The sequence below is a fragment of the Cervus canadensis genome, chromosome 28 (genome assembly GCF_019320065.1).
Source record: "Cervus canadensis isolate Bull #8, Minnesota chromosome 28, ASM1932006v1, whole genome shotgun sequence".
Lineage (NCBI taxonomy): Eukaryota > Metazoa > Chordata > Mammalia > Artiodactyla > Cervidae > Cervus > Cervus canadensis.
In genome coordinates, this window is record NC_057413.1 from 6,767,154 (window position 1) to 6,781,064 (window position 13,911).

The 13,911-nt window shown below is 45.7% G+C and overlaps 1 protein-coding gene across 3 annotated transcripts in view; it reads right to left on the minus strand.

Annotated features, from left to right (window-relative positions):
- ELOVL2 (ELOVL fatty acid elongase 2) overlaps nt 1-13,911 on the minus strand; it is a 49,603-nt gene continuing 35,692 nt past the window's right edge. For 2 of the 3 annotated variants that reach the window (XM_043450623.1, XM_043450625.1), the window contains exons 4-8: nt 10,699-10,776; nt 8,048-8,219; nt 5,428-5,552; nt 4,839-4,973; nt 1-3,076 (exon numbers count right to left, since the gene is read on the minus strand). In XM_043450623.1, coding sequence (XP_043306558.1) covers nt 2,957-3,076; nt 4,839-4,973; nt 5,428-5,552; nt 8,048-8,219; nt 10,699-10,776 — 630 coding nt within the window. In that variant the 3' untranslated portion in view covers nt 1-2,956. Of the gene's footprint in view, nt 3,077-4,838; nt 4,974-5,427; nt 5,553-8,047; nt 8,220-10,698; nt 10,777-13,293; nt 13,651-13,911 lie in introns of those variants that run through there. The other variant, XM_043450622.1, reaches the window with a different exon arrangement.

Here is a 13,911-nt window from a genome sequence, read left to right on the forward strand (position 1 = left end):
TTTAGTGTAAAAATCAACAAGTTTATTATACAACAAAATCAAGTTTATTATATAACAATCATACAGATGCTTTTTATCTACAAAGAAAAAATGGCTTCTCCTGCCTCCCTGGCCACCTCAGTCATGATACTATGTTCTTAAAATATAAGTGTTTTCCAAGGAAAATCAAAAAAGTGCTATCCTTATTTTCCAAATAAGGAAGTCCCCAGAAACATAAAATAATATGGAAATACTGGAAAGAACTAGACTGGTTTCTTACACAAGAAGTGAAGTTCTGTCCATCACAGTAACCTTTTGCCTTAAAAATACTTCTCCAATGTCAGGGGGGACTTTCCCCTCAATATGTCTAAATAGTTTGGTATGTAATTTTGATGGGTTGAGATTTCTGTATTTAATTCCAGTAAGTGAACATTCTTTTGTTTGAAAAATTGGAATAAACATATGCTCACCATATTCATATAACTGTTTTCATTCCTGTGAGTGAGGAGAAATTTATTTGGGGGAAAAACATTTCCCTTTTTTTTCTAACATATCATACAGATCTTTTTTTTTTTTTTAAACAGCTTTGCTTTAGGAAAATCACATTAAAAGTAAGCATTTTGTTTAAAGTTGTAACACTTAATAACAGGTGAAGATAGTTACCTGATTCAGTTTTTGTGACTAAGACTACATAACTGTATTTTTTTTTTTAAACCAGCCCTTGAATGGTTTAAGGCTATAAAGTGTTTCATGAAGCTTCCCTAGGATTACAGATCAAGTGGAAATAAGCATCCTGAAGCCTCTATCCAAATCGAGCCGGAGAGTGGAAGCTAACGGAGCTTCCCCTCTGATCAGCGGTTTCCAGCCGTCTGGGCGGTCTGCTCGGCTGAAGGACGCCTCTGTCCTTGCCTTGCAGGGATGGAGCCCAGCGGAGCGTCCGGAACCGCAGCTGCAAGGCTGAGTGCAGAGCCGGGCCTGATGACAGGGGAAGCTGGACCCGTGACCTCTGCCTTCTGAGCCTCATTTTCACCTGCGGTGAGTGCCTTTTGATAACATTTTAGCTCCCGTCCGAGACCTAAAACTGCACCAGTGTCTAGCTCCTCCGAGGGGCTTCCTCCCCAGTCCGCCGTGGACTTTGTTACGGGAGCAGGAAGAGTCATACTCAAGGCAAGCCCTTGTTTTAAAGTGAGTTTCTGGGAGGGCACGGTACTTACAGCCGTGCATGATGTGATGGGAGGAGGGGGGTGAGCACCCGCGAACAAGTCAGCTTTAGGAGACTAGAGAGACCCAAGAGAAAGCAGGCATCAGACGGAAGATGTCTGTTCCAGAGAAATGGGTCCGCTGGCAGAGGAGGGGCTGGACGGCACGATGCCCTCGCTGTGAAGGCTGGTGAGGTCAGCCTTTCAGGGCGGCGGAACCCCGAGGGGCGTTTACAGGGAACAGACGTTGGCAGTGTCAGGATGCTCAGCGTCAGTGTACACGTCAGTACCGAAGTCAGGGTGTTTTTGTTTTCCCATTAAAAAATTTTTTTTCAAACGGACGCTCAGAAAACAGAAATGGTCCCCAAAGGACAACGTCCTTTTGTGCTGTAATGTGTTGGGGCATTTAAGCCTCTGATGTCAAAGTTACGACCTAAAAACTTCTTAAAGTAAGGTAGGAAAGCAGATAGAGTGTCAGAGTGGGCAAATCTCGTTTTTACAGGGTATGAATTACTTTATAGGGTGTAAATCTGTCTCAGATCTTCAGAAATGCCCTGTTTCCATTCTTGGGACAGTTTAATGGTAGATGACCGCCCTGCCCTTGGGGAGAAAGGAGTGGTCCCTCCCGCCTTCCCCTGTCTGCGTCCTTCTCTGCGGGCTCGGGTGACCCCAGGAGGCCGAGGGTGTGCTGGGTTTGCCAATCGGCGCTTTTTACTGCGGGCAGGGCTGGAACCTTTCCATAGCCCTCTCTCTCTTCCTGTTTACAAAAACCTAACCTGTAAAGACAAACAGCAGCTATTTAGGGATAATACTCGAAGGTAGGTTCATAAGAAATGGTTGACAGGGTCAGTATCTATTTTGCCCTCGATGCTCTTATTAATTCTAACTTACAGATAGTCCAGTGACAGATCACCCTAACGGCCCAGTGATACAGACTTGTTCAGAGAGCAGACAGGCAGCCAAATTCAGATCCTACTTTTAAAACTGAGCACTGTCTATTACCCTAACCCAGGGTACCTTAACATAGGATGTTGATGTGAATACATGAATAACTAAGGAAACCCAGTTAAAACAGAAGAACTAGGCCTATCCAGAGCCCCTGCACTATGAGGGTTTGGGAGAAGATTTTTCTTCAAAATAAAGAAAAAGGAATAAAAAACTATCACCATGTCACTAATTTGAGAATTAGAAGTGATTGTGGGAATTTGAGATTCTGGGGACAGACTTGAGAGAGAAAAGTGGTTGCTGGGTTTTCCATCTATGTGACCATTTTAATATTTTCTGGGGTTGATCCCTAAAGGAACAAATAGACTGATTGTGTACTGACAATTATTGCTGAATATAGATGAGAGCATACCCTGTGTTTAGAATATAATAACATTTTGTTTTAAACATTTTAATCTGAACAAAACTAACTTGTTTGCAGACTTGCTGTGAGAAGCAGTGGTCCCTGTGTCCTGGCTCTGCAGGTGCGTAAGGCGTGGTGGGGGCCGCGTCCGGGCGGGGGGCTAGGTCGGCGGGGGGCTAGGTCGGCGGGAGAGCCGAGAAGGAGCACCAGGTCTGAGCCCTGCAGAGCTCTCGCCTCACTGCTGATGAAAGCATTCAGTTAGCAGATCGACCCAACAGCAATATATTAATACGTTTCGGGTACAAATGATTTATAAACTCAAAAGAAATTAGTTTATGCTAAAACATATATAACTTTCAATTCAGTCTTTGCTTTAAAACAAGCGGATCTGTTAGGCTATTATATATGCTTTGTCTTTGAGACGCGACACTTATTGTGCCTTCTTGCTTATCACTCCGTTTGCCGCACTGAAGTAGGCTTTGGAAAAACCATTCTTGACTTCTTTCCCTGCCTCTTCCATGGCTTTCTTCATTGGCTTTTTCCGGTATGTCTGTTGGGATGTGTACATGTTGAGGAGAAAAAGAGAAAGGGATTCTTTAATAGAACCTTGTCTGTAATGAGACTTAGGGTCTAAAACAATGCATGATTTCATTGGTGCTGAACTTTCTAGTAAGAATGCTTATTTGTTAAATGCCGGTTATTAAGCTTCTGATTAAAAACAAGACAAATGCATGAATTCCAATGAAAAGCTGTCTCACTTTACCCACATCAGGTTAGTATTGATGTATTATTTTATGGGATTAACATTCAAATTCTGCATTAATTGCTTACATGGAGGGAATGATTTTTTTTTTGAAGTCTTTTTAAAAAATCAAGGTATAAGTGAAATTCAGTGCATTAGTTCAGGTATATAACATGATTTAATGATTGTAAATGATAGTGCTTGTTAAATGGTCACACTGTGTAGCTTATCATCCCACATATAGGATTTACCATATTTACCATCCCACAAGAATTTTTTTCTTGTGATGAGAACTTTTAAGACCTAGTCTCTTAGCAACTTTCAAGTATGCACTATGACTTACTTAAGGATATAAATGTAAAAAAAAAATACAATTCAAGTGAAAAAGTGCTGTTATTTCAAAAGTACTGGTACCTGAGATTTTGGCTTGATTTGTGTCTTGGCACAGCCTTCCTATTCAGACAAAATATATGATCTCACTTTTTTTTAAAAAAGCGATCGTATCAACTTAGGGTCAGGATTGACCTTGACTGCAGCTTTGAGCACCGTTGCTCCCCATGCTGGACTATGGATTCCTTCAAGTTTCAACACCAAGAGCATTCCCCGAGTCTGCCAGCAACATTCATCATTTTTTTTAGGAGAGGGGTGGCTTTGTTTGATTCTATCAATGGTTGCTTCTTTAGAAATTCTGAAAGGAAACTTTTATCTCACAGAAGACAAAGCCTTGCCAGTCCAATTCCAAAACACAAGAGCTGAAAAGCTATCAGAAGTTCTGTTCCCACAGCTGTATTCTGTATAAAACCACCATGCATTTGCTCAGAGTCAACCCAAACTAAAGTCAGTAAGCACTTGTTTGTAGGAGAAAATACAGTCAATACAATTTCAGAAGGACTGTTTTGAATAAACTATATTCTCTTTTTTCTTATGACACTTTCTGTTTCCGCAGCCCACAGAGGAGAGCACTTTAACGTCGACCACCACCTGAGGCCTGTGCTGCCACCAGTTATTTAGAACAGAGTTGCTCTGAAATTGCATTTTGAAAATCCCTTCCACTTAAATTGTTAAAAAGAAAATGACACTTAGGGAAAAGTCAATGTGACCTTCTCATCCTGATTCACCTCAAAAGAATGTTTTCAAATAAACAGTAAGTCTACAACCTTGCAGTAGCTAATGGAAACAGGTTTTCACTGTTAGGTTTACTTAGTCCATGTTTTCCTCCATTCATAGAGATTTCCTGGATCTGTGTTACTACACACACTGTTTAACTTTCAGAGGTCAGACTTTGGCAGCCTGGTGCAAATACAAGATTCAAATGCATAGTATTTTTGATAAAGCTTCACAGGCATGCAGTGAAAAACGTTTGGCAGAATGCCCGCCAGACCAGTAGCAGGGGTAGTTTCCCTGTGGAGGAGGCTGCAGGGCGGTGAGTCAGGAATGCAGGTCGCACCTCTGTTATCGGAACTGATCAACAAGCCTGCACTCCCGTAACGTTTAACTGGTGAGATTAAAACCGTGACGCAGAGGCGCTCAGTCTCATGTTTTGCTGTTGACTGTTCGCGTTTAAACATACCTGAATGTAGAAATTTAAGAAGAGGATGACCAGCGTCATCATGTAAGAAGACTGGAAGATGAGGCAGCCGAAGGGGAAGCCGCAGGGCCTGACCACGGCGCTCATGGTGTGGGTGATGGTGAGCAGGAACTGCACCTGTGGGCGGCAAGGGCGGACCGCTCTGCGCTCGGGCAGGTGCCCGCCGGCTCCCGGGGCACACAGACCCCAAAGCGCCCGAGGGGCCCGCTCTCCTCTTGGGGAATTTTGTCGGAAGTTAGGAAGTGTGTAAAATTGGCCATCATTAATTTTCCCTGGGAGACATCTCAGATCAGGCCATTTAGCTAGAAACGCTTCAGCAGACCATAACTTCAAAAGTATCCGTCTACAGTTCACAGCAAGGAGGGAGCTAGCTGCGTGGTCCGTATGCGTCCATATAGGACGCATTCCGTACACGAAGGACACTTTAACAGGGCTTCACTCTTACAAGCCCATTTTTAGAGAGAGACCGGCAGCCTCATCCCCCACAGCAAAGCCTCCGGCCTCCAGGGCTGGGGCCGAGCCTGGGGCCGAGCCCGCGGCCGCGGCGCAGAGCCGGCCAGGGAGCACGTACCAGCTGGGCCTGCGTCAGGTACTTCTTCCACCAGAGGTGCTTGTGCATGGACGGGAAGACGGACAGCCCGTAGTAGGAGTACATGAGGACGTGGATGAAGCTGTTCAGGGTCGGGCCAAAGAAACCTAGGAGAGCACAGGGGGCGTTACCGCTCTTCTGAAGGCAGGACGTCCGCTCCTCGTCAAGTCCTGCTCCTCCTGCACGTTATAACTGAGGACAAACAACACGCGCTAACAGAGCTCACCCCGACTCCTGGGCCATTACTGCAGGATTCAGCCAGACACCTGGAGGGAGGGACTCACCGGGGACCGGCTGGGACTCTGAAAACCAAACAGGTTACTCCCCTTTTTGCCAGGGCTATGCTGTCTCTGTCATGACTACCATCTAACCAGGAGGCAGAATTTGAGAGAGGACATGTGTTTGCTTTCGCTAAACCTTCCAGCCATTTGGACTGTAGACAGATTGTATGATTGTAGCCTCCGTACATGGCTGAACAGGGTGCTTAAGAGTCAGGGAAAATGTACTGCCCTTCATAGTTAGGTCAATGGAATCTCCCTGGAAGGGACCTAGAACCAGGAGATGCTGCAGAAGGTGAATTGGGGAAGGTCCTGCAGAATGAGAAGAGGCTGAGGCGGGCTGGGGACCTTCCCAGTGGCCGGGAAGCCCCCTGGACTTCTGGGACAAGGAGTGTCTAACACTTTCGCGTATCTGCTGTGCTGAGCTGTGCTGGGGCACCCCCCCACCCCCGTCCCCTGCCATCCCCTCCATGACAGGTGCTGTCATCCTGAGTCATGTTTCAGGAAACCAAGGAGCAAGGGCTAAGTTCTGTGTTGGGTCAACTAAGGGTCAAAGGATTGAGCTGCAAGAGGTGAGGAGCCGCACAAGCTGAGGAGCTGGCAGCAGGGTGTGGGAACAACGCCAGGGTATGTGAAGCAGGGTACGTGAAGGGCTCCAGACGGGGCGCGACACAAGGTAAGCGCTACGGGTCGGTCTGGGATCCAGGCGGCCGGTCTGAGCTGCCAACCCCGGGGAGAGGACATGGGCTGTGCAGCTGGAGGACCACCTAAATAGCCCTGTCCTCTTGCATATATTCCTTTGTAAATTTTGTTTCTCATCTGGAAAACTGATATAAGTAGTTACCGCTTAAGGTTGTGATGGGGTTAAATACGATGATACTATATAAACTAAAAGGCACTGTGCATATGTGGGTTAATTAACTTAAATTCTCCTGCCTGGTTTCCCAGTCCTGGACTAGCAATCTGGATAGGTCAATGCAAATCAGTGAATATGACAAGAGGAACACCACCAGGAATCTAGCAAGTCCTTATACACTGGCTGGAATAACTTGTCAGGGCACTGGATTTGTATGAAAGCACAAATATAGTTTCAGAGTACCAGGCAGCACAATATTAGTGACTTTTTTTTTTTTTACCAACCTGAGTTTTCATTTCCATCAATTAATTTAAAAAAGCAGTTGCTGCTTATAATTTTCATAGTATTCTAGATTGAACAGAAACCCATCACACACATAGAATTCCTGTGAATGAAATACAATGTCTTTACACAGTGGTTATTTAAGATCGACTTTTAGATGCTTTAGTGATTTATAAATGAAACTTGGTAATCACAAAAAGTACTTAGCCTGGACAAGTGTCCTTTGGTATTGATTTTAGTCTACATATTTATTACATTATCAGTCTACTATATTCTTAATAACTAAACTCAAACCAGAACCAGAGTATGTCAGTCTAGGAGAGGTGGAAAAGGGTCTCTTCTCTCCACTGCACCTCCAGCAAGTTTACTTCACACTGGAGTTTAAATTTACATCTTCTTAATCAATGTACTGCAGATACCCCTGAGTTTTTTGTTTTTTTTTTTTTTTTTAATACCATCTCTACAAGTTCCTATATCCTAGGACAAAATCATTCTGACCTGAGTTTTACCTGATTTTTCATGGAATACTTTTGAATTCTTGGGTATAAAACAGTAAATATCCAATAGAAAAGTACTGTTCTCTCTTGAGTGCTGTGTTTCTCAAACTGCAGGTCAGAACTGACACATCAACTGTGAAAGTCAGTGCAGTGAGAGTTATTAGCTTTTTGAAAAAATGAGGTCAATTTTTTTTTTGTGAATCACACATACACAAAACCAGTGAATCACACAGCGCCAGGCTAAATACTGTTTCACGAAACTTGTTTCATTCAATATGAGTTTCATCAATATTGTTTCATCAATACTTATTGATGTCTCAGTAAAAAAAAAAAAAAAATTGAAAGCCACTGCTCTGGTGGGTCAGAGGGACGTGATTTTAATTTTTCAGAATGGATAAGCAAGCCCCCGAAATTGACATGACTCAATCTGCACCACAGCCAAGTGGTCGTGACTGGAAGGTGCTGTGTTTCTACCGCCCCAGGGCGTGGGGTGACCTGCTCCAGTGGGGGCACGTGCTTCTGCCATCAGACGTGTGGTGCGTGGAAGAGAAAACACTTTTAGAATTTATCCTAATGCTCAGATTTTGCCAGGATCAAAGATGAGAAACGAAACGGCCACCAGCAAACGTGTGCTCCCCCGTGTGACGGGTAGGAGGCCCGTTACACAGAACCGGCAAACGCATACTTACTTTGCCCACAGGGTATCCAGTTCAGGACGCACCACCAGATGTTAAACATGGAGGCGTGATGGTAGACGTGAAGAAAGGTGATCTGGCTGGTTTTTTTCCGCAACACAAAGAAAATTGTGTCCAGGAACTCTATTAATTTGGAGAAGTAGTACCACCACAACACCCTGGCTACCTGTGTGAGAGGCCAAACAGGACGGAGACAGCGTGAGCCATGACGCCGCCCGGGGCCGCCTGCCCCTGCGGGCGCCGGGCCACGCTTCACCGGCTCAGCCGCCCAGCTCCCAGACCCGCGAGAACCACCTCACCCGGCCTGTCTGCTGCCGGCTGTTCCTTATTCCCAGCAATCCAGCCCCGTCTAGGGAAAGGAATTATTGTATCTTTCCAAAATATTGGGGGGGGGGGGACCAAAAAATCTGTTCCTCTTCTCTGCTCCACTGTTTTCTTTCCTTTTATCTCTTAAACTTGATCAGTTGTATAGAATTCCTAATAGTATGATTTGGGTGCTTATTTTTCCTAGGGTTGTTTAAACTTATTTCTCTATCCTCCACATTTTCGGTAAAGAGCAGTGACAGAGGCTTAGCCGGATTCAGGGTTAGGGTTGGGGGAAGATCACAGTTGGCCCTTGAACAGCGGGGCAGTGATGGTCATGACACTGACCCCTGCACAGTCCAGAGTCTGTGTATGACTTACAGCCAGCCCCCTCTAGCGTGGTTCCTCCGTGTCGGCTTACAGCACTTTAGTATTTAGTACTGAAGAGAGCCTGTGTATTAAGTGGCCCTGTGTGATTCAAACCCACGTGGTTTAGTGGTCAACTGTACTTCAGGTGTGGGTCTGTGTACTTCCTATGGAATCACATCAAGAGGTACCCAACTTCTGGTCGTCCCACTGACACTAAAATCAGCAGAGTTCAGGTGTTAACAGCCTGATCTCATCATCGTGACGCTTCCACTCAACTTTCACGCGGTAGTTCCATCATTTACAGATGCCTGCTGCCTGGACCCATTACTCTTCACTAGAAGCTGCAAAATGGTGCTTTTCAAATTCTCTTTATACTTATGTGCATGTTTTTGTCTTTATAGAAATAGCTCTTCCTCTTTAGCCATTTGGAAACTTACATAGCAGGGGAGATGTTGTTAGTCACTCAGTCGTGTCCAACTCTGTGACTCCATAGACCATAGCCCTCCAGACTCCTCTGTCCATGGGATTTCCCAGGCAAGAATACTGGAGTGGGTTGCCATGCCCTTCTCCAGGGGATCTTCCTGACCCAGGGGATCGGGTCTCCTACATTGCAGGCAGGTTCTTTATTGTCTGAGCCACCAGGGAAGCTCTTCCTCTTTAGCTATTTGGAAACTTACATATGAATGGCAGGGTAGATGTTTGATTTTTTTTTAATTTTTTTTTTTCCCTAGAATTACTTGGTGTCCTAGTAACCTTCAAAAGGTAACAAAGAGGTTTTTTTTTTCAGTGTCATTTTTTTTTTTTAGTGTCATTTTAAACTCCTTTAGTTTTTATAAATTTAATGTGTCAGTATTCCTTCTGATACTCACACTGTCCCACTTCAGCCGTGGGGGTCCCTTTAAGCTGGCCCTTACATCTTCTTGTCGTGACCCCAGCTTCCTGGCTCTGTCACATGATGTCCTGGATTCTTCTCATATATGTATCCCCCCCACCGAACAGGAATCTCCCTAAGAACACTAGACCCTCCTGGTGGACTCTATTTAGAGAGCATGATCTGGGTGTCACTGCTGGTTTCTCAGAGACTAACTAGACCTCTCCTGTGAACAGAGCTAAAAAGCACGTTTTAGAAAGAATAATGTTCGTTTTTATATTTCCGATTTAAATCTGTGACTACTGAGTCTTGGTTTCTCTTTTCTATGTTTCGAATATTAGTTGTAATTATATTAACATTATTATGTACTTTATCTTAAGCATACCTGTAACAGTCCCACAAAAAGCAATACCAATATTTTTATTAATAAGAGCAGCGCTCCCCCCTTCCAAATTACTGATGGCTACTGAGGTCATCTTGCTCAGGGTGTGCAGTCAAAACACTGTTTAAAGGCACATGAAATAATTCCTTGGGTGGTTATGTCAGCAACTTAATATATGGGTAATTATTTTTTATTTCCAAGATGTGGAGTGAGAGGCTGCCTTGCATTCTTTTTTAATTTGCTTTATAATTATGTGAAAATACCTACTGTTTCTGAAAATAAGACAAGGGACATTCAGAGAAGTCCAGTTTCCACCTCTATCTATTCTGCCCTGGTCCCCCCACCAAAAGGAAACCATCGTGTTTGCTTATGGTTTTAAAAAGAAACAATGGCAGAATAAACTTAAAAGCTAAGATACTCATATTCCTATCATTTCCCGCACATGAGGCCCTGTACTGTAAGCACAGTCTGTGGGTTGCTGTTTTCACTGAGCTCCATCCTGGAGATGTTTCTGTATCAGGACAGAGGTCATCCTCATTCCACTTTGCAAAGGGATCCACTGCGTGGATGTGCCACAGTTCATTCCGTCTGACCCCCAAGTGAGCACTTCTACCAGGAGGGAGACCCCTTCTTATCTAAGCGCAGCCTCCATCCTCATCTCTGGGAGGAGAAAGCTTTCACTCTTTTTCAGTGAGAAATGGTTACAAACAGCTGACTCACCCGGATGTCGGCCTCCCCTGCACTGGTCAGATCCTGACACTGTAGGTTGTAGCCTCCTTCCCAACTGGACAGAATAAGCTGCCAAAGAAACAAAGGAGAGGAAAAAATCAGTGCAAGAATTTGGACGAAAACTCAACTTCCTATTCATGTTTCTGTTTGGCATCTATTCAAGGTTTGAGTTCTTCCCAGTTTGAGCTTTACTCGATCCTATTCCCAAATACACATTATCCAAGGACCTAATTTCTTGCTGCTGAACTGTTATCAGTGGTTAAAATCCTTGGTTAACATAGGATTTACTTCTAACCTTCACAGCCACCAAAAACAGAATTTAGCTATCATATGAGTAACAAAAATATTTTTCGTAAGCAATTATCTAATCATATGCTCTACAAATATAGAATTAAATGTAAACAAATGTGAAGAAACTACACTAAAATTTTAGTACTTTATTGGCTTACATATAAATATTTGTCATTTGATCATCCCAATCTTATGAATTACGTATTTATTACCATTTTCCATGAGAAAACCAGGGCTCAGAGACATTCTTAAATCATTTTCTTCATTGTATTTATGCTATGTAGTAATCCGTCATTTGTGTGATTATAACTCATATACATCTGTTTTCCCCATTATGCTCAAAAAAGAAAGCTTCATAAAGTCTGTGCCGCCTCCTTTGCTCACTTTTGCATCTACCATTGCTTGTCCAATGCCTGGCACAGAGAAAGTCCTCAATGACTATTTGCTTGTGATCACACGACTATAAAGTAGAATGACGACTGGATTCAGGTCTGCTAATTCCTTGTCTAGTGTTCCTTCAACAGCTGAAGGAAATGAACTTTCTTTGTGGGAAATTCTATAAAAGTTTTCTGCCTTCTTTCCCACTGTTACTAAGAAACTTAAAATTCAAGACTATAAGGTCTTTGGCTTTGATTAGTGTACGATATTATATGTGAAAGCCTGTAATTTTCTGTAGCTTATCAAAAAGGTGTAAACGTACCTACTGTCAAGACAGACAGACAAGGCAGGGAGGGAGGGATGTTAATGAACTGAACACCAAGAAAGAAAGAGAAACTCGAAGAACACTGAGAATGTTTCATGAGTCTTCCATATCCTCATCTGCTGCTCTTCTAACAAAATCACCCCAGTTAACATCGTGATAAGTAAAGATTATCAGGATAAATGAATCCAGGGAAAGTGAGAGAGACTGAACCTTCCTGGTGGGTCTATTACAGATCAAGTCACCCCCAGGTCCCCAGAGCTATCCATGCTGGTTCTCAAATGGGAACCAGTGGGAGGCCCCAGGGAATCCAGGAATATCTAGAAGTGTATGTAAATTTTTCCTGCCTTTTTCAAAATAAAGTTACTTAACTTTGTTCAGAAAGATTAATTAAAAACCTCCACGGTCAGGCTGTGGTTCTGCAGCTCAGGGCTCCACCACCTACCGTGCTTATGTAACAGCAACGCCACAGCAGGAAAGAACAGGCCATGCTCTGCCTGGTCAGCTGTACCCGGGCTGTCCCCTCCCCACCACGCCTCTGCAGACTGCAGAACCAGACAGACTGCATGGCAGAGCAAGCAGCCAGGCTGGGGAGGCTCAGAGCGCCTCACCCCAGACCCCTCCTGATGCCCTGGGCGCGCTGGTTTGCAGGAAGCACCCAACCTGCGTGTTGAAGAGGAAACCAGGCTTTCCAACAGGGCTGTCAGCCTTGAGGAGGTGTGGGCCACCTCGCTCCAGAATATGACTAGAATCCACGCCGCGTCCCCACTGCCCAAGTCCACGCCACTGGGGTCTGTGACTGTAGCAGCATCAAGTCTCCCAAGCAGACCCTCTGCCTCCATGCTAGCCCCAACTTGCTGAGTCCATTTTCCAGGTAGAAGATCCCATCACTCCTCCACTGACATCCTCCGATGGCCCCTCCTAAGAACAGTCAAGCTCCTGACGGGGCCCTCAGTGACCTGTCCCCGCCCACCTCGTCTCACATCACCGGTCCTCCGTCCAGGCTGCTGGGTACACTGCTGCTTCTCGTGGTCCTCGAACACCACCCTGAGCCTGCCGCAGCCTCGAGGCCTCCCCAGATCTTTACCCGCCTGGCCTGCTCGCATCACTGGGTGCAGCTCAGCCATCGCCTCCTCAGAGAGGCCTCCCCAACCCCGCCTGGCCCAGTGCTCCCTCTTGCACTTGGGCCAAGGCTGAGCTCCAGAGCCTGGGACTCGGCCGGACACCGTGCAGGGCCTGCAGGGTGTGTCTGCTGAAACAACGTTAATGGTTTCAGGGCAGCTTCCTGGCCTACGCACACGTCTGGCCTGGGTGTAACAGGTTAGCAAGGTTAAGGTAAGCTACCCCTTGACTAGTCTACAAACACAGCCTGTAGTGTAAGGGGGGAGACCTTAAGCCCCGAAAGAGGTTATGGTCAGGAGACTAGGAGGCACTCAGCCACCAGCAGTGATTCTGAACTGAGAGATGGAAGAGTCTGAGAAGAGAAACAGGAGGTGAGTGGGAGCTGAAGCTCACCGTGGAGAATGAGCTCTGTGCGGGGTCTCTCCCTAAAAGAGGCAAACCCCGTACACGCACATGCCGGCCCCAGCACTGACCTGTCGCTCTCGTTCCTGCCGGAGCCCTGCTCTGGACTTGTCCTGACCCACAGGACTGACCGTCTCCTGCACTCCCGCGTCTCCGAGAACGGAAACCACCTCTGACCGTGGCTGTGGCCCCTGGGCCGCACAGAGCGGGTGCTCGCTGAGTGCCGGCCGGACAGAACTGACGTCCTGACGCTCACGAGGCAGTGAGGCAGGCCGGACGCCGCGTCTCCGTCTTAAGCTAAGCTGCTGAGTGAGTCCCCCAGGGCCGCGGGTCTCCCGCCTCCGCCGCCTCCAGCGGGGCTCGCACCGCCAGGCGGGCCCTGCAGACACACTGCCGCGGAGACCCGCCCCAGGAAACATGCTTCTCCCTGCTGCACGGGGACAAATAAGCCCGTAAATGACTCTCTCGCAAGCTCATCCAGTGAACTAAAATTGACCCAGGAGGGAAACTAAAAGTTCCCGTTTTAGACTCAGGTGGTGTGATTTTAGAGCTGTCAGGATGGCCTTCCTGATCCCAAGTTCTGCCACCTGCACTCTGATGCCTCCTATCCCATAATTAGCATTTCAGAACAGGCATTTTAGATGATGGTTATTAACCATTATTAGGATGCTGCATATTAGACCAATTAA